The sequence below is a fragment of the Panicum hallii genome, chromosome 9 (assembly GCF_002211085.1).
Source record: "Panicum hallii strain FIL2 chromosome 9, PHallii_v3.1, whole genome shotgun sequence".
In the NCBI taxonomy this organism is placed as follows: Eukaryota; Viridiplantae; Streptophyta; class Magnoliopsida; order Poales; family Poaceae; genus Panicum; species Panicum hallii.
Window position 1 is genome coordinate 38618624 of NC_038050.1, and position 20818 is coordinate 38639441.

A 20818-nucleotide genomic window follows, 5' to 3' on the forward strand; every position below is an offset into this window, starting at 1 on the left:
AAAGCGTAATCTAGAACTTGCTATCTAGATGTGGAACTACGGTTCATCTAGTGTGAAATCCTCATTCTAAATTTTTTTTTACAACTTATAGCCAATCCTAGTAAGATATTATACTAAGAAAGTAAAGGCACACAAATTGCAAGAGCAATACGGAAATGTAAAGGAAAGGATGAGGGGAAGCAACCTCTGTACACAACGATTTATCCCGTGGTGTCGGTAGCACTAAGCCACCCCTAGTCCATGTTGTTGAAGCACTCACAAAGAGTATTGTTTCCCGGTCATCAAGTCTCTTCCGGAACTCCCCTTGACTTGCCACAAAGGCTCACCTACTGAGGCTTACGTCAAATCCCCCGGTCACCTTGATGCCGCTTTCATTACAGAGCTTTCCATGAAGGAGGGGTCTCCTTGTCCCCCATACAAAGCTGTCGTAGCCACTCCACACCAAACCGGAGGATCAAATATTTTCCGATGAGCCACAAAGATTTCAAGGGGTTGTCACACCAAGATTTATAGTGGTGGTTTACTCTAGAACCATACACAAGGCAGCAACACCTTGCTCTCTCACTCTCTCTAGAGCTAACCTAGCACTAACGCTCTCATAGCATGTGCTAAAGTCTATGGACGTGATCAATAAGCACTTGGGTGGCTTCGAGAACTTCTTCAAAGTCTAGTTGCTTCTCACAAACTCCAGCAGCCTCAAATGATCCAGGGTGAGGCCTTATATAGGCTAGAGATCCACTCCTAGCCGCTGCATGCATTTTCCCTAAAAAGCTTAAAGCGTCGGTTAAACGGTCACATGCGTCGGTTTAATCGGTCACTTTGAAGTTGCATGCTAGCCATTGATCTTCTTTCTGCCACCTCTTCTTTTGCTTGCGTCATTGCACCGACGCCTTCAACGGATGCACCGTTGGTTCAACCGTGCTGATGACTTTTACTGAAGCAGCCATCTTCAACTCCAAAAATTGTTGTGCAGCAATAAAGTACCAATGCACCGACGCCTTCTTTTTTGACTGTTGGTCCAACCGGTGCTGAAGGCACTTTGCCCAAACCCTTCTAGAGCTTCTGTGCACATCACCAGAGCAATCTGACACTGCACCGACGCTTACTATCCATAGCGTCAGTTTAACCGGTGGTACTGAGTTTTCCTGCACTTGATTGCCGTTGCAATTTCCAATGCACCGATCAGTTCAAATTCCATGCCGTCGGTTTAACTGACGCTTGTAATCATGCTTCCAATTTGTCACTGTGGTCAATTGGATACCCCAAGTCTCTAGTTTTTCACTATAACTAAGCCACCCCTAGTCCACGTTGTTGAAACACTCACAAAGAGTATTACTTCCTGGTCACCAAGTCTCTTCTAGGACACCTCTTGACTTGCCATAAAGGCTCACGCCAAGTTTCCCGATCATCTTGATGCCGCCTTCAATATAGAACTTTCCACGAAAGAGGAGTCTCCTCGTTCCCCGCACAAAGCCGTCATCACCGCTTCACACCAAGCCGGAGGGTCGAAGACTTGCTGGCGAGCCACCAAGACTCCAAGGGACCTGCACATCAAGATTATAGTGGTTGTTCACTCTAGAACCATGCACAAGGCATCAACACCTTGCTCTCTCACTCTCTCTAGGCCTAACCTAGCACTAACATTCTCAAAGCATGTGCTAAAGCCTATGGATGTGATCAATTAGCTCTATGGATGGCTTGGAGGTTTTCTTCAGTGTCTATGTGGTTCTCCCTGAACTCCAGCAATCGCAAATGACCCAGGGAACTCCTTATATAGCCTAGAGATCTACTCATAGCCGTTACCTGCTTTTCAGCCAAAAAGCCTAAAGCATTGGTTAAATCGGTCGCCACCGTCAGTTTAACCGGTCATACTAAGCCTGCATGCTAGCCGTTGGATTCCAATGTCCCCTTATGCTGACGTCATTGCACCGACGCCTTGCACTAATGGGTGTCAGTTTAACCGGTGTTGAACACTTTGCTGAGGCAGCCATCTCCAACTTTAAGAAACCTTCTGGCACATTAAATGACCAAAGAATCAACATCTCTGATAGTACTGTCGGTTAAACTGGTCATAGGCGTTAGTTCAACCAGTGCTACTGACTTTTCTGCACTTGATCGTCATTGCAATTTCCTAATGCACCGACCCTTTGTATTCTAAGATCGACGGTTTAACCGGTGCATGTAATCATGCTGCACTTGTCCAATTCATCTCTGGTTTTTCACTATAACATGGACACCTTGACTATGGATTGGACTACAACCATGGGACCTAGAAATCCTACAATCTTGAGCTCACAAACTTGTTAGTCTCATTGACTATGTTGTCACATAATCACCAAAATCACAATAATGGTCTAATGGAGCCATGTTTCTTACAAAACTAATGAGGTCCACAAGTTTTATGTCCCAACATGTTTCGCAAGTTATATAGGTAATATGGTACACAAATACCATTATTAGCGAAGAGCAGTTGAGGCCATACATATGAAGGTTCATTTAGACATTCCAACATAATTCCAAGCAAGAAACAAAGAAGCACTTGGACATGCTTTAAAGGTACTCAAATCACATATTTGATTACAACATGTTGAAGAGCTCCTCATGATTATTGAAATGGACACTTGGATCACCCAATTTGGAGTTCGAACAAAAATGTTATGCTCCCTAGAAAGATCACCAACATGGCCTTGCGTGGCCAGCCGACCTGACCTAGGCCGGCGGGGCCTGCACCCCTAGAATTCTTCTCCAGTTGTCATCAAAACTATGGGGACCCACCAATGCTCCTCAAGTGGGCTCCCGAACTGGCCATACGAAGTTGACCTTATCATACAAGGTTGGGTTTGCACCTACATGCAAATAAAACATAAAAGAGATCAATACCAACCATTGGATGGAGGTTAAGACAAGTGGAAGGATGGATGAGCTTGTCGCAAGGATCAAAGGTCCCACCTTCAGCATGGATAATGTCCAAACCGACCTGGGAGAGTTAATCCAAGATGTCAACCACACAATGGTGGTGGATCCAATGCTTGGAGAAGAATTCTCAGGCTAACTGGCCTCACCTAGGTTGGCTGGTCCAACTATTCGGCCGTTCAGACTAAATCAACTTGGCGGTTACTCCAACCGATGTTGCAAGGAAAAATCATGGGCGCCCGATCAAAGGTCAGTGGATCGGGTGGCCCCACTTTGTTGCCATCCGCCTTGCCTTTCGCCTACAAGTGCCTCCTCACTACGTTGGCTAATAAATATGAGGGGTCAATCCATTTGGAAATACAGAGATTTGAAGCAAGGCCAAGGTAAAGCATCGTGCTGCCCACATACACTTAGAAAATAGGGAGAGAGGCGAGTGAGAGTCTGGAGAGGAACCAGAGTGTCCACTACTACAACCACCTCCATCAGTACCTGTTCCAAACCCCCTTCACCGTTGGTTTGGGGGGGGGGGGTGGAGGGGAGGGAAGGCAGTGTTGGATTACAGTCGGAGGTGATGAGGTTCGGTTCTCACCGCCGGTTTGAGCTATGAACCGGCGGTAATGAACTTTTTAAAAACTCCGTAAAAAATTAAAATGGTAGAAAAAAATATTTTTTAATCCCCAAGCAACCACTGCACGATCAACTATCTCAACATCCAACATCCACAATTTTTTACGCATAATATGAGAAATATACATCACCGATGATTTGAATCCACAAATTCATGCATCACGCGATCCATCCATACCACTACGCTGCACAGTCACTTTTGACAAGTGATCGGATATTATTCACGCTAACTTTTTACGTCTTATATTAAAATATTTAGAAGCTAAGATAATCTCAAATAAAAATATTGTCAACAACAAAGTTTTAGATCTCATCGAGTACTACAACCAACTTTGATGTTGATATTGTTTCCATCAAGGTTGTTTGATTGGTCAAATAATTTATGTCAAATGTTGGCATATATGAATAATTTCAAATGAAAAAGTTGTCAACTACAAACTTTTAGATCTCGATGAGTTCTATAATTTTGATATAAAGTTTATCTTCATCCGATTTTGTATGAAATGGTTATAAATTTTTTCATGCGAAGTAGGTTTTCAATTTAGAAAAGGGTGGTGGTTTTACTATTTGTTCATCACCGCTAATTTGTATATGAACACGAACTGGCGGTGATGGTTATTTACACCACCTTTTGAACTCAAACCGGTAGGTATACGGATTCTCACCACCGGTTCCAATGGCCACTATGGCACTTACTCATGAACTGGTGGTGAAAGTCTATCTCCACCGGTTTGAGTTCAAAAGGCGGTGATGGGGTGTTGGGGATGACCATATCTATAGTAGTGATCGAGCCCTCTTTGACTTTGTACCTAAGATCATGGTAGTAGTGGTCGGTGATCCCTTGTTGATGTAGGTAGCAAGTTCTATTTTTTTGCAAATGTTCTCTATCTAAGATCATGGTAGGATTAAGTGACTAGATTGTATAGGCATGGTGTATAGGCTTGATAGTTATCTTGGGTTGTGTTCTACCCCACGGAACTGTGTGGTAGGCAATAGGTGGTGATAGCTTTATCCGTTCCTTGTAGTCCACCATGTTCGGGAGGTATCATAGGAGTAGCTAGTTTTCAAATACATCAATGGCGCATTCGTCAAGCTTCAGCATGCCATCAGGTTAGTTTCATCAATTTCATTAGGTGGAATGAACTCATTTACCTTGGGTAAACTTCTTCAATTTTTGGTGCAACCAATTTGGCCTCCTCATCTTATGGCACTTGTTTTCTAAAAAGTTCAGCAAGCTTTCCAATTTGTTTTCCTCTTTCAGCTCTTCAGAAAATGTTTCTCCCAATATGTGTACTGCCACCCTATTGCTTATCTTTTGTAGGATTTACACAGCCTCGGAGAGCAACTTTTCCATCAAATTTCCTCCTGCAAACACACTAAAATGCTTGACAGAGTAAGGGGTTAGTGAAAAATAAAATATGTGCAACATGTGAGACCCTAGGTTTTAAATAGAGCAAGCCAATAGGAAGAATGTTTGGTGTGGATTGAATTGTGTGAAAATTTAGTAAAGTTATGAAAATAAGGGTATTTATGTAATTTTATGAAAGTACAAGTCCTTTTATGTAAATTAGTTGAAGTACAAAAGTAACATCCAAAATTACAAAGGGTCATAAATACTTGCAATTAGGTCCAAAGTTATAAGAAATTTACCTTAATAAGGACAAAACTTATTTAAGTTTGATTGAGTGCAAAATGGTAAAATAAAGCATTGTGCTTTAGGTTTTTGAATTTGAACCCTAAAGCAAAGTTGTAGGATTTGAAAAACTCTACAACTTCTATTTTGGTTATTTCCTCATTAGAGCTTTGGATCAGTGGGAAAATTCAGTTTACAGTGAGATCCCTAAGGTTTTTGCAAATTCCAAGAAGGTCCCTCGGACCCCTTTCCCTCTTCTTCTTCCTCTGGCACCTGCTCTGCTCCCCTGCTCTGCCCTCTACCCCTCCGCCGCGACCGTAAGTGCTGCTCACCGCCACACCAATCCCTCCCCGGCGCCACCTCCTGCTCGGGCAAGCCCCATGCGTCGCTCTCCCCCTTTCCCGGCCCGGCTTTCCTCCCCCGCTAGCCTTTCCCGCACGTGCCACGCCAACCCGAGCGCCGCCCAGCCGCCACCTCATCGCTGCCGTGTCCCGCGCTCGTGCCTGCTCCTCAACCCTTCCTCTTCTGCCCAGTAGCACCAGCAGACGGCACTAAACCCATTTCCCTCCCTTTCCGTTGCCGTGCACACCCAGAGCCCCAAACACCACCGCCGCCACCTTCTACAACCCCGGCGACCTGGGCAGCCCACCCCAGTCCTCCCCGCACCACTACAACCCCCGAGGAAGCTTCCCCTCACCTCACTGATGCTCCCAAGCCACTCCCAGTGGCCGGACTTCCACCGGAACCACCCCGCCGCCGTTACCGTCTCACCGGTGAGCCCATGTCACCGTCGAACCCCTCCCTTCGCTCCTTCTCCGTTCAATTCAACTGCACCAATAGCTTCCTCTCCTCTTGTTGCAGCTTCTGGACCGGAGCATTGCCCCACTTCCTCGCCGGAACCCTCTCACCGACGAGCTCCCCTCCGCCGCCGCCTCGGCCGCTGTGGGAACCCCACCTCCGGTCATCCCCTTTCCTTCCCAAGACCCCCAGCAGGTGCGCCTTGAGATCCTGATGCTCACTGACCACTCCTTCTCCACCCCCCGCCGCCGCCTCGCCAGAATTTGGCCGGCAATGCCCCTGCCCTTCTTCCCCGATGAGCCAAGGGCCAATTTGAAAGGATTTCAAAAGTTCTAAGGGTCTCCCCGCAAGATTCTAGAGCCCCCCAATTCAAAAGCTGTGAACTTCAAAAATATGTAGAAAATTGTAGAAAATTCAGAAAAACATCAAACCAGTTGGGTTTGAATCTTTGTGTTAAATACTACAACTATTGTATTATGGTCATGAGATGAATATGTGTATTTTGTGCTGTGTCTAAATTAGTAGATAACGGGTACTTTAATTAGATCTTATGATCCATAGCAGTGCTGAGGCTCAAATTTGAAACATGAAATGTGTGTGCTATAAGCAGAGCTGTGTAAAATTTGGAGACTCAGCATAGTCCTCTAGCTATGATATTTAGATATCTTTGCTTCATGTTGATAAAAGTTTCATGATTTAATTCCAGATGCATTTCTTCATGTTTATAGCTGAAAATTTCACCTTGGCTTTGTTTTAGTATATATGATCCAAGATAAAAGTTTAGGAGTAACAACCCTAGTGTAACTTCAGTAATGAATTTAAGCTTAGATTTAAAGAAAATTCATGAACAATAGCTCTAGTTCATGAAAAATTATGAAAATATTTTGAGGTGTTGTTCTTGAGTAGTGTAATATGTTCACAAATTCTCAACCTATGATCAGGTGTAAAACAACTAGAATAAATAGAACATGATATAATAATGATATATTCCTAATTAATCAAAGTAGCTCCATAATTAAATAATAACCTAGGGTTATTAAAGGTGATTAGCTAGTCAAATAAATAAAGTTATTAAATGTAATTAGTTTAATTGTTCAAGATAACCAAACATGCTACCTCATGCAGTTAGTTGAATGTTCAGGGTAACCAACCGTGTTACTTAATGTAACTAAGTAGTTTAATTAATACTCGATAAATGACTGCCCAGTAAAGGGGAATTGTGTTGTTTGCTAGTATGTAATGTTAATTTCGTTGGATTGCAACTTTATCGTGAAACAGAATAGAAGCCTATGCATTTTCTAAATTGCATCATTTACATCACATGTAGACTCGATGCTTCTCGCCAACGGAGACTATCAGATTCTCTCGGAATCCAAAGTGGAAATCTCTGAAGAACCTGGAAACGTCATCGGAGATTTAACTGAAGCCTCGAACCTGCGTTCGGAAGAATTTATTAACGTCTCTGACTCCAGCCTCGCTAGTGAAGGCAAGCCCCGAACATAAACCCACTACTTTATTTACACTGCAATCTACATTTATATATATATATATACTTGTGCATTAAGTTCTTAGGAATTGTCTGGAAACCCTAGTTGCATATTCCTAGGAACCGATGTACTAAATACTAGAACCTGAGTCCGACTAGTGCTATGCTAATAAGACTGATAGAAGTCGAGTGATTTCCTGTCACTCGCGCGATATAGGAATTGGTTACTTACAATACTGCAATCACTATAAGGATGACAGACGGGGTTACGTGCAGTATCATGGAAAGGAATAATACCCCGTCTGTGTTGATGAATTTGGTTAAGGTCGCACAGTGTGGTAGTGGCAGTTAAGCGTTTGAAAGTACTAGCCACATGCCGTGAAATATGGTAAGCGGTAAGCCTAATAAGCAATCGGCCCGGGAAGTGGACTCGTCCCCCACCACTCGACTTTTATTTTATGTTTACACGCACCAACGTGTGGGAGTACGTTCGGCAGAGCAGATAGGAATACGATCATACAGTCGCGCTGTAGACGTATGTCCTGCATATTGGATGTGCGTATGGTCCTGCAGTCGCTTGTGGTGGTATTGTTCCACGACCCGGAATGAAAGGCAAACGGTTGCTTCGGAACGACCTATCGGTGTTCCAAGCGTGTGAGTTAGGTTTACCTTGCAAGGGTTGAAATTCGATTCAGAATCGTCCGTTTCTCGTGGAGATTGAGACTGCTTAATACTTCTACCACATAGAGTAACAAGCGCAATCTTATGATGAGTAATACTGAGGTATGCTTTAAAAAGGCTCTACCTTGCTTGAGTAGTTATAAGTGCTTACCTAGAATGGTTAATGAAACTAGAATTTGTAAGCTAAATTATAAAATTAAGGACCTACTCTTTGTTGCTTTTCAGCAAAAGCTAAACCCAGAATCTTTGCAAAACCTTCATGGTCTAGTTATGGACTAAGTACACCTAATTCCGGGTAAGCCTTGCTGAGTATTAGAGTACTCAGCCTTGCAATATGATCTTATTTCAGGTCATGTCCCTGAAGACTCTACCCTTCCCATGCCTTGGCCCTATGCTTTGCCTGATGGTTGGTCCGTAGAGTGGGACCCGTCCCCGACCAACACTGAACATACCGAGTGATGTCATGTCAGGGCTCAACATGATGTCCGTAAGGTGACATGTATAGTTGTCGTATTTTAAATTCCGCTGCCGTGAACTTGAATCTCTAAACTAGTTTGTAATAATTTCTATCGGTTTGAAACCTACACTACTTCTGGAAACTCTTGTAATATAAGTGCCTGTGATGTAAAATTTGATGGCGATTGTATCTCTGGACTCGCCTTCGTGCGAGGTACCTTGTTTGATCCTGCTTTTGGTGGTTTATCAGGATGTTACCCGACAGGCCAAGGAGTTACACTGTTTGAGGTACCATTGGAGCCCTTGAAAGAGGACTTGCGTACTTGAGCCAGTATAATTCAGGTTGGTTCTGCTACGCATGGTATCAGAGCTAACAAGTGTACCCTGGAGATGTAATTAGCCTTAAAAATGTCTTTGAGTATAAAATTAGATCAACAAAGTATTTTACAAAACCACATTGGTGCCGTTAAGGATTGTGCTTAGTACGTAAAGCCCTAGGGTGATATTTAAGGGAATTAGAGGTGGCTATAATATATATAAAAAACTCTAACTACCAGCATTACTATTCTGTCCAAACTTAAATTCATGCAAAACCAACTTTACTTTCTGTAACGACACCTTCGACGATGAGGTAAGAAGGTAAGGATCCTCAGCTAACTGGGGAGTTAGCCTTTCCATCGGTGATGCGAACCGAACGCTGTTTCTCAAGCAGTGGCCTACTTGAGATGCTGCCAATGTACTAACTTCGGTTGACTATATTGGGAGTATATGGTTAGGCGCAGGGTATGAACAGCAATACCCCCGCATTTTGCGGTATTCCGTGAATACGTTGTTTCGATAACGTATGTAAACGTTGTTTGTACGGCGGTAATCGTACAGATGCTGTTTCTATAGTGAACAATAATATTTGAGGGCGCTTCCATGAGTGCTGGCATGGAAGGTTCATATATATTGTGGTTTTCTGCAGGTACGCTAACCACGGTTAAATAGGTTAAGACGAATAAGGATATTCGACTAGCTATTATAGGGAGAGACGAACATATTGTGCCACCATAACTAATCACGTAATGTCAGACCCGGGGCCACGGGACTGTGTACATAGCGTAGTTTAAGAGATTAAGTCCGTCTTATCTCTTATTCATCTTGTTTATCTCTTATTTATTCCGTTTAAATAGGAGATAGAGCTAACCGATACAGAGGGAATCTACTCGAGATATGTTCTGGTATGATTCCTTAGCTGGTGTTGGTTGCTATCTTTGTAACCCTGGCCTCTCGGATATATAAGGGAGGACAGGGACCCCTCTTAAGACACGAGGAGATCTCTAGGTCATTCTACACCAAAGGGAATACAAACCACCATACAGGACGTAGGGTGTTACGCTCCGTGCGGCCCGAACCTGTCTAAGTCTTATGTTCCTTGCACCTTCGAGTTCCTGATCTCGGCGTCTCCTCACTCAAAACTTACCACCTTGGGTATATCCCTCGGTGGGCAGCCAGTTAAACACCGACAGCTGGCGCGCCAGATAGGGGAGCGCGTCGAAGATCCACCGGCGAATTCAATGGCATCTTTCTAGTTCACCAGGTGGTGGATTGCTACCTTCACGCATGTGCATCGATGGATCGATTCATCGAGTTCGAGATCGGATCCTTCAGCGAACGGCTACATCGATCTCGACTACTCGGCTCGACTTCACCTTGCGCTGCAACGTCGATGCACCGCGGCCGTCGACCTCGACGACCCGGCTCAACTTCGGCTTGTGCCGCAATATCCGCGCGCGGCAGCAACGTGTTCGACTACTTCGACTTCGCGAGGACGATCGGCAGCTCGCCGACGACTACATCAACTACTCGTCTCGACTTGAAAACTAGTCGGAATCGGTTCCGACTAGTCGAGCTTCATCAACATATCGTCGCAGCTTCATCAACGAGCTCCACGGCTTCGCCGACATTCATCCACGAATCAAGCTAAGTGATTTATACCTTTTCCGACTTGTTCTTCACAAGATCGGCTACCTTTTTAGGTACGCCTCTCGACGGGCATGAAACCCTCGGGGGTTGCACCATGATCGATTACTTGTCCGTGTACGACTTTCGATGGGCATGAAACCCTCCAGAGCTACACTTCGCCGACTATGTTTGCGCACTGCGTATCCTCTTTGTCGCATGACGACTTCTTTGTCTTCTCTTAACGGTTGCTAAAGTACTCGGGTAGCACACGCCTTAATCCGTGAAACCTCGACTCTTCTGTAAGCCTATGCTCCTACGCGTGCATGCGGCTAAGCTCCCTACGCTATGATCTACGGCCATCAGGGATCAGGTGCTTAAACGTAACAGGCTAACTGCCCGGGGAAATTACATGGCCTAGCAAGAGCAAGACGCGAAATTTTTAAACCGAATAAATTTTGGTGTATTTATATTATTACTGAGTACTACTCGGTATCCTCGCATTATGCTACATAATGTGTGCCAAGAAAGGGAGTCTAATCCATAGATCTTTTTCCGCTCCTTTTCTATCCAATTAGTTTATGTTTGTTCTAATTACAAAACAAACAAGAACAAATCTTTTATTTTTGCAGGCCAATCGCACTTTTGACTTTGGAATACAGTCTCTTTATCAATATACTGTTTCTTTTACACATTCAATTCATAGAAAGACGATGTACGGGATACGGGATCCTCGTAGTAGGCTGGACCAAAATCCAGCCGAGAGAGGGCAGCCTTTAGAAGCAACAGGTTGGGAAACCAAGAGAAGGCGAATCTTTTTTCAGGTCAAGCTTCAGCAACAACCCTCCAGGCAGCGCGGCGTGCCATCGCAGTTTCGCTAGTTCCCAGGCTCAGGGGCTGGGCGATGCGCACTACTTGACATGACTCATTCGGCTCTGTAAGTCCAAACATATTTGGCAATTATTTTGAGTTGTGAGGATGTGTCGCACATGCATGCATGTTCCTTGATTTGATTGAATGAGTGGCATGGTTTGTTGTTTTATGGATGTCTAGAGTGTTGTTAGTCACTAGTGCAGCCTTGAAATAGTCATACCAACAGCCTTGGGTTATAGTGTTTCGACCTTTATCATTTTCTTCTCAAGATCTAGAACAATCCTCTGATTTTCAGATTCTGTTGTTATCAGAACAGGTCATCTTGTTTCTTTTACCTTGTGAGTTCTTAGCCGGATAGCTGCATTCCAGTCATTCCATAAGTCTAACTCACATTTTCCCGCAGTCTTCTCAATGGTGTATGGTTGAAAGCTTGTGAGACAATGGTGTATGGTTTAAAGCTTGTAATCTCACCATTTGAATCCTTGTTTCAGATGGCAGAGCTTCCAAGGTTCTTTTGGGATTCTGCAGGACACGCTCATACCAATGCCTTGCATTGGGAGGGTTTTCCTCATCTTTTGTGGGAGTCCCTTCAGATGTTTGGTTACACCGAGCCTCCACCTTATGATGGAATAGAGTATGATGAAGAAGGCGTTCCTCGTTGCAGGGTGAAGATGACTGTTCCTCCGCACCCTACTTTATCTCTGTGGCAACCCATTGAAGTTAATGTGATTGGACATCGCCTCGCTGATACTTTTGAAGCGGCAGCTATGGAAGCTATCCACATCTTCTGCGATCAACATCCTGAGGAAGTTGCAGGACATCCTATTGGCTTATTCCCTGCAACCAATTCTCGTGACCCAGAATGGACTTTCAGGGTAACATACTGTGACCACTTACTGGGAAATCTGGCCGGAGAGACTCTACGCATTGCAGTCAGATTTATGAATGCACAGTACCTCTACCAGACACTTCAGCAGCACGGTATATATTGACTGACCAACATGGCCCAAGGGTATCGTAATCAGGTTGGCCGGCAGAATACGCAGATTGAGGAACTCCAAGCCACTGTCACGTCCAAGGAAGAGGTTATTACTCAGCGGGAAGAAACCATTCAGCATCGAGAGGAACAGATTGTTGAGAGTGATGCTCTCATTGTCCAGCGCGACACTGTCATTGACTTCCTCCAGGAACAAGTTCACGAGCTCAACCTTAATCTTGGCCAAGCTATTGACCATATCAACATGCTTCATGAGCAACCAGTGCAGCCCGTTGTTGATGAGTTTGAGAGTGAAGAAGAAGAAGAAGACCCTGAAGAAATCGAAGAAGTCTCCAAGATCGACTCTGAGCATGGAGATCCTGATCTTAGTCCCCATCATTCCTCTTCCGGCAGTCAGTCATCCGTGGGCAACCTCGATGATCTTTAATTCGTTTGAGTTAACGACATCTAGGGTAGATAATGTAATATAGTGAGACATGGAAGTGAGTAGTTAGATGACCTACGAGCCACTTGTTGTAGTATATATGGCAAACCTGTGTACGGTCTGGTTTGAGTAAGAAACGACGTGATGTAAGATGGAAAAAGTTTCAGTTGGTAATGTAAATTTGAGTTGCTGTTTGGATTGTTGAGTTAATACTTTGTGATTTGGATTTATTCCCCGGCACTGTTTCAGTATGTGTTATTTTGGGTACCATATGATTTTTGAAATTAGAAGCAAGTATTGGTGAATGCTAATGGACAACTTCTATATTTCATATGGTTGGCACTACGCGCGGAACCCCGGAGCGATTCAGACCAGACCAGGCTAGTGGTTCACAACAACCACCTCCGCCACCGCCAAATCTAGCGGAAGTGATGGCTCATCAGATCGAACTCTTGGACATGCTAGTGCAGGCCCAGCAACATCAGTTCCGTCCTCCTCAACATGGATGTGAAGAACATCCATCGGCTGGTTATCAGGATTTCTTCAGTACGCAGCCTCCGCTCTTCTATAAGACTGAAGAACCCCTTGATGCAGATGCATGGCTCCGTACCATCGAGTCCAAGTTTGCATTACTCTCCATCTCATGCTCCGAAGCAAACAAAACTCTCTTCGCAGCCCAACAGCTTCGTGGTACTGCTCGCATTTGGTGGGACAATTACTATGCTATGCAACCGGAGGGACATGTTGTCACTTGGGAAGAATTCAAGGCCGCCTTTAGGGCACACCATATCCCGGAAGGACTCATTGAGCGAAAGCTCAATGAATTTTTGGCACTTACCCAAGAAAACCGCACTGTACTTCAATACGCACAGGCTTTTAATCACCTGTGCCAGTATGCAGGCTATCATGCTGACACGGATGCCAAGAAAAGAGATTGATTCCGCCGCGGACTGAACACCAAGTTAAAGGAACGCTTGAACCTGGTTAGGGCTGACAACTTCAATGAATTGGTCAACATGGCCATTACCCAAGAAGATTGTATTTCAGCCCATCGTGCTGAGAAAAGGCAGAAAGTATCGCCTGGACCCTCGAAATCACAACCTTCGAGGTATTAGTTGATCCAGAACCTAGTTCCCCAAGCTCCGCCCAGAAATATTCCAGCAGGCAAATGGGTAGCTAGACCTCCTCAGCAACCCCGATTCAACAGACCACCAGTGCCTCAACCTTTGCAGCAGCAACGACAATTCGGTCCAAGGCAAAACCTTTCGCAGGTTAATCAAGGGAATAATTTCAATCGGTGTTTCAATCTTTGTTATCCTAAACGGAACTAAACGGCCATTTAGACGGGTCTAAATGGTAAATGCGGCCTTAACGTTCTGTTTAGGGCCTGGGCAGAAAAAAACGGTTGACCTGTTTAAACGGTCAACGGGGGTTAAACGGCCCAAACGGCCGAAACGGAACGGTTGCAGTATGTTTTTAAATGGCGTTTTGGCCGTTTCGGGCTCCGTTTAGGAGTTGGACCGGGGCGCGGGAAAGTCACAGACAAGCAACGGTCTTTGGCGGGCTAGCCCAAAAGCTAGCACGCACGCCCTCCCTTTTCCCTTCTCCCAGCCGATGCTCGTCTCGCTCCCTTCTCCCAGCCGCCGCTCGTCTCGCTCCCTTCTCCGTCGCCCAGCTCGCCGGCCAGAGGCAGGGGCTCGTCTCGCTCCATTCTCCGTCGTGCCGTTCACCGGCCAGAGGTAGGGGCTCGCCCGCCAGAGGAGGCAGAGGCTCGCCCGGCAGGAGGAGGACGTAGGAGGAGGAAGGGGCGTGGCGCATAGGAGGCAGGGGCTCGCCGCGGAGGAGGCAGGGGATCCTCCATTGCCAGGTACAGCTCCTCTCCCTTGCTCGTTCAGCGGGCTATTTCTTGTACAAGACCATACCACCCGTGTATCACTCTCAAGAGCTGCTTTGGCAGAACTCATGCCACCACCATATCTATAAGGAAAGGAGAAGGTAATAATCAGTACAGCCACTAGAAAGTAATCTCAGCTCAACAATTAGCTTGTTCATGTAAATCTCAAAAGAATAATTACCCAGGAATTGCCCTTTCCGACGCAATGTATGTTAGAGAGATGCTATCACCACCTGCAAAACAAGGTATCCCATTGCAGTTGTATTCTGACTGTTGTTTTCTAACAAGCAAAGAAGTTAGGCAGCCATATGGAAGGAAAATGGTTGGAATCTACACACCTTGACAGTCCAGTTTGATGATCCAGCATATATTAGTGTAGGGTTGTAGGTCTGATTGTAGTTCTTGCCTCTGATGTTCTTGCTCCTGATTATTGATGTGTTATTGCTTGCATGCTCACCTGCAGGATGTCATCCGCTGCCTCCAATCCATCCTCTACGCCAGTGGACAAGCCACCACTTAAGAGGAATTCCGATGACATAGGCTGGGAGTATGGAATTCTTGTGAATCCAGCTGACTTGAATGTGATAAAATGCAATCTATGTAGTATGGTTGTGAAGGCTGGGATTTATAGGCTCAAGCTACATATTGCTGGCATAAAAGGGCAAGTCCGGACATGCCCCAATGCGACTCCAGAGGATAGAGAGAAGTGCAAGAAAGCAATTGAAGATTCCAGGAAAGCTAAAATGGCTAGGCTATCAGATAAACAAGAGGTTAGAGATGCCGTTGCGGATGATATAGACACAGATGATGGCACAGGCCTTGATGACCTTGGCAGCTCTGAACCACGGGCAGTGGGTCCTATGGACAAGTTCACAATGCCTCTTGACTCTATTTCTTTGGGTTCCACACAAAGAAACCTTCACCAGCAAAAAATTTCTGAACATCTAATGAAAGAAAGATTGCACAAGTTGAAGAGATATATTGCAAGATGGATGTATGTGCAAGGTGAATGGATAAATTTTTGTTGGATCTTGTTATATCTTATTGATGTGTTTGCTGAATTTTAAAGGGACTAACCTTCTACTTTAATTTCAGGAATACCTTTCAATGCGATAAATTGTGATGAGTTTGACCAAGTGTTGGAAGCTGCTAGCCGCTTTGGGCCAGGTGCAAAGAAGCCTTATCAACATGAGCTGCGGGAGAAACTACTGCATGAGGAAGTGGACGATACAAAGAAGATGGTTGCAGATCATGCACAAGAATGGAAAAGAACTGGGCGCTCTATTATGACTGATACCTGGACAGATCAAAAGAGGAGCATCATGAACTTGTGTGTTAATTCGTGCATTGGAATATCTTTTGTTGAGTCAAGGGAAGTCTCAGCTGAGTCACACACAGGGGAATTCAATTTTGAGTTTGTGGACAGCTTTATTGAGAAGCTTGGGGCTGGGGCGGAACACGTTGTGCAAGTGGTCACAGATAATGCTTCAAATAATATGGCAGCCAAGGATCTGCTTTATATCAAGAGACCCCATATATTTTGGAGTTCATGTGCCAACCACACTATAAACTTGATGCTTGAAGGAATTGGGAAGATGAAAAAGTTCAAGACCATACTTGATTCAGCAAAAGATCTAACCATATTTATTTATGCTCACCACAATACGTTGTCTTTGATGAGGAAATTCACAAAGAAGAGAGACATAATTAGGCCAGGTGTGACCAGATTTGCCTCAGCCTTTCTAACTTTGCAAAGCTTGTATGAGAAGAAAGATCAGCTAAGGATGATGTCTCAAAGTGAGGAATGGGAGAAAATTAGCCATGTCAAGAAAAGCACTAAAGGTGTACTAGCCACAGCCACATTGGTGAAGCCTACTTTCTGGAATGGTGTTAGTCTTTGCTTGAGAGTATTTGAGCCATTAGTTAAAGTTCTTCACATGGTTGATGGGGACATTAAACCATCAATGGCTTGGCTATATGGTGAAATTCTTAAGGCTAAGGAAGAAATGAGGATGGCTGTAGGGTATCATAGAAGTTGTGGAGGGAAAAATGAAGAATCGGTTGGATTGTCCTATTCACATGGCTGCATATTGCTTACATCCCTATTATAGCTACAACAAGCCCTCCATCTTTGATAGTGAGGATGTCATGGATGGCTTTATTGTAGCTGTTGAAACATTCTACCATGGTGATTATGACAAGCAGAATCAAATGCTCAATGATGACTTTCACAAGTTTAAAGATAAAGTTGGACATTTTGGAAAAAAGGTAGCTCAGGCTGGATGCAAGAATTATGATTTCAGTCCAGGTATTTAAGTTATTTGCATCAAATTTGATTGTTGGCTGTTGTATAAACTATAAAATCTTAACATTTGTTCTTGTGCAGCTAAGTGGTGGCCAATTATGGAACACAAGTTCCAACACTGCAGAAGTTTGCTATTAGAATCCTCTCTTTGACATCAAGTGCTTCAGGTTGTGAAAGAAATTGGAGCTGCTTTGAAGGGGTAAGTCTGCATGTTCAATTCACTAATTCAGCATGTGTCATGTTTTTTCAGCCACTCTAATGAATTTGATATATTGTAGATCCATACAAAGAAAAGGAATAGGCTCACATGTGAGAGAGTTGAACAACTTGTCTTTGTTAGATTCAATCATCTTCATGCAAAGAGGAAAAATAAAGCCAAAAAGAATAAAAAGACAGACCCTCTTGTAGAAACCGATGCAACCTTTGCTCAAGGATGGATGGTTCAAGGTGCAGATGAAGAAGGGACTGATGTTGAGCCTGTTACAGGTCTGACATGGAAATTAATTGCTGACACATGTGGTGCTGAGGAGGTCACAAAACTCCGTAAGAGTGCAAGATTGGCTCATGCAAAAGAGGTTGAAGAAGAACCCAAGTCCGATAGTGATGAACAACCGATAAATGAGGAAGATATTGAGTTTGAGTCTGATCAAGATAATGTGGTCACAACTGGATATCAGCAAGAGGGGGAGGAAGACAGTGATGGTTGATGGGCTAAGCTTTAAGCTTTAGCACTATCTATTTATCTTTATCGTTTATTAAGAACTATTGCTTTGTTTCTAAGAACCATGATGTGCTATATTCAATGTGGTGTTTGGTTTGTAAGAATTATGAACTAAGAACTATCTACGTTTGTGCATTGTGGATGATGTTTGATGTGTCCCTCATTCATTTTCTATGTTATTTTCTGTTTGTCATCATTGAAGTGAGCATATTTGATATTGTTTTATCTTGATGAAATGTACAAGTATACATGCCACTTACTAACAATTCTCCCTTTTTTTTCCAGGTACATGTCTCAAGTTGGGAGGATATCAAAAGGTTCATGTTTACTTCACAAAAGGTTAGTACAAATCTACTTAATCTTGCTGAAAATTGTGCTACAGTATAAAACTGTTTAGGCTGTTTAATTCCGTCTAAACACGTTTAAACTCTAAACGGCACCTCGCCGTTCGTCTACCGTTTTACGTCTAGGAAAACATTGGTTTCAATTGTGGTAGTCCGACGCATTTTGTTAAAGACTGCCCACAACCAAGGAAACCATTCCCCAGACAGGCCTCCAACTCCAACCCCAAGAACAAAGGCAAGAGGTAGGTTATGCAAGTCCATCAAGGAAGAGTAAATTTCACTACGATGTCAGAACTTCCGGAAGGTGCACCAGTAATGACGGGTACATTTACTCTACACCATCACCCTGCTATTATACTTTTTGATTCTGGTGCAACCCATAGTTTTATCAGTACAAGATTTGGGACCAAAATAGGTTTGGATTTCTACGCTACTAATGGAACATATATGATAACAACCCCTGGAGGTAGAATTGCATCAAATCAAATTTGTAGAGGTGTACCAATCCAATTGGGTAGCACTCTAATAAGAACAGCCTTAATTTCATTAAACCTAGAAGGAATGGATATTCTCCTAGGTATGGATTGGATGACCAGACATCGGGTATCTCTAGATATCTTTTCTCGAATAGTTGAGATAAACTCCCCGGAATATGGACATACCATCGTTCATTTTCCACAGCAAGAATATGTCAGCTCTGGTGTATATGCCATAAAAGGGATCAAGTTAGAGGACATCCCTGTTGTGTGTGAGTACCCCGATGTGTTTCCGGACGATTTGCCCGGAATGCCTCCAGATAGAGATGTTGAGTTTGTTATAGAGTTACAACCTGGCACAGCCCCCATTTCTAAGAGACCCTATCGTATGCCGCCCAATGAACTGGCAGAGTTAAAACTTCAACTTCAGGAACTCCTTGACAAAGGTTATATCCGCCCAAGTGCTTCACCTTGGGGATGCCCTGCTTTGTTTGTTAAGAAAAAGGATAACAGTCTTAGACTATGTGTTGACTATCGCCCCCTCAATGCGGTTACTATTAAGAATAAGTACGCTCTTCCCCGCATTGATATCCTGTTTGATCAGTTAGCCGCAGCCAAGATATTCTCCAAAATTGACCTTCCCTCTGGGTATCATCAGATAAAGATTAGGCCAAGTGACATTCCAAAAATAGCTTTCTCCACCAGATATGGACTCTATGAATATCTGGTTATGTCCTTTGGTCTTACCAATGCACCGGCATATTTCATGTATCTTATGAACTCTGTCTTCATGCCGGAACTCGATAAATTCATCGTGGTTTTTATCGACGATATTCTAATCTATTCCAAAAATCTTGAAGATCATGCTAGACATCTTCATGTTGTTCTTCAGCGTTTACGAGATCACCATCTGTATGCAAAATTCTCTAAATGTGAATTCTGGCTTGATACCGTTAAATTTTTGGGTCATACCATCTCTAAGGACGGTATATCTATTGATCCAAGTAAAGTTTAGGAAGTGATGGATTGGAAGCCCCCTACTTCGGTCCATTAGATTCGCAGTTTTCTTGGTCTTGCTAGCTACTACCATCATTTCATTCCAGATTTCTCCCGGATAGCCAAGCCCATGACAGAACTGTTGAAGAAAGGAGTTAAATTCTCCTAGAATGAGAAATGTGAAGAAGCTTTCCACACTTTAAGAGCACATCTTACCACTGCTCCAGTTTTGGCTCAGCCAGACACATCCAGACCTTTTGATGTCTATTGTGATGCATCAGGCATCGGACTTGGGTGTGTACTTATGCAGGATAACCGCATGATTGCATATGCGTCTAGAGCACTTCGGACACATGAGCAGAATTATCCTACTCATGATCTTGAACTTGTAGCCGTTATACATGCACTTAAACTTTGGAGACACCATCTTATGGGTACCAAGTGCAACATTTACACAGATCATAAGAGTCTAAAGTACATCTTCATGCAAGCGGACTTGAATATGAGGCAAAGATGTTGGCTAGAGCTTATAAAGGATTACGATCTTGAAGTACACTACCATCCAGGCAAAGCCAATGTGGTTGCGGATGCACTTAGCCGTAAGTCACATTGTCATTGCTTATCAGTAGAAGTTTTCAGCAACACTCTCTGCTGGGAAATGAGAAAGCTTAATCTGGAGATCGTTCCTCAAGGCAGTCTGAATCATATAACAGTTGAGCCTATACTCCAGGATAGTATCATTATGGCACAACTACAAGATAAGGGAGTCAAAATTATCAAGCAACAATTAGCCCAAGGAGAACAAAAGTATAAATATTTCCAAGAGGATCCTAAAGGGATTCTACGGTTTAAGGGACGTATGGTTGTACCCAAAAACCATCAGCTTCGCAAGCAGATAATGGATGAAGCACATTTATCTAAGTTTGCTATGCATCCTGGCAGTACAAAGATGTACCAGGATTTAAAACAGAATTTCTGGTGGACTCATATGAGAAGAGAAATAGCGAAGTACGTCTCAGAATGTGATGTTTGCCAGAGGGTTAAGGCTAGTCATTTAAGGATTTCTGGTACGCTGCAACCTTTACCTATTCCTTCTTGGAAATAGGAAGATATCAGTATGGATTTTATCGTAGGTTTACCCAACACTTCCCAGAGTCATGATTCCATTTGGGTAATTGTGGATAGATTAACCAAGACCGCTCATTTTCTTCTGGTACATACCACTTACAATGCTAAGAAGTATGCTGAAA

The 20818-nt window shown here is 43.7% G+C and overlaps 1 protein-coding gene across 1 annotated transcript; it reads left to right on the forward strand.

Moving 5' to 3' along the window:
- The first annotated feature begins 16513 nt into the window (after positions 1-16513).
- Positions 16514-17738, forward strand: LOC112873038. The gene is made up of 4 exons (XM_025936070.1): positions 16514-16749; positions 16838-16994; positions 17113-17157; positions 17310-17738. The coding sequence occupies exons 1-4, from the start codon at positions 16514-16516 to the stop codon at positions 17736-17738; spliced, it is 867 nt and encodes a 288-aa protein (XP_025791855.1).
- Positions 17739-20818: the final 3080 nt, after the last annotated feature.

Excerpts from the sequence above, each read along its gene's own strand:
- LOC112873038 (XM_025936070.1), top strand. The coding sequence starts at position 16,514 with ATGTCTCAAAGTGAGGAATGGGAGAAAATTAGCCATGTCAAGAAAAGC. Across the intron at positions 16,995-17,112 it reads TTGGACATTTTGGAAAAAAG|CTAAGTGGTGGCCAATTATG; the intron begins GTAGCTCAGGCT and ends GTTCTTGTGCAG. Across the intron at positions 17,158-17,309 it reads CAAGTTCCAACACTGCAGAA|ATCCATACAAAGAAAAGGAA; the intron begins GTTTGCTATTAG and ends GATATATTGTAG.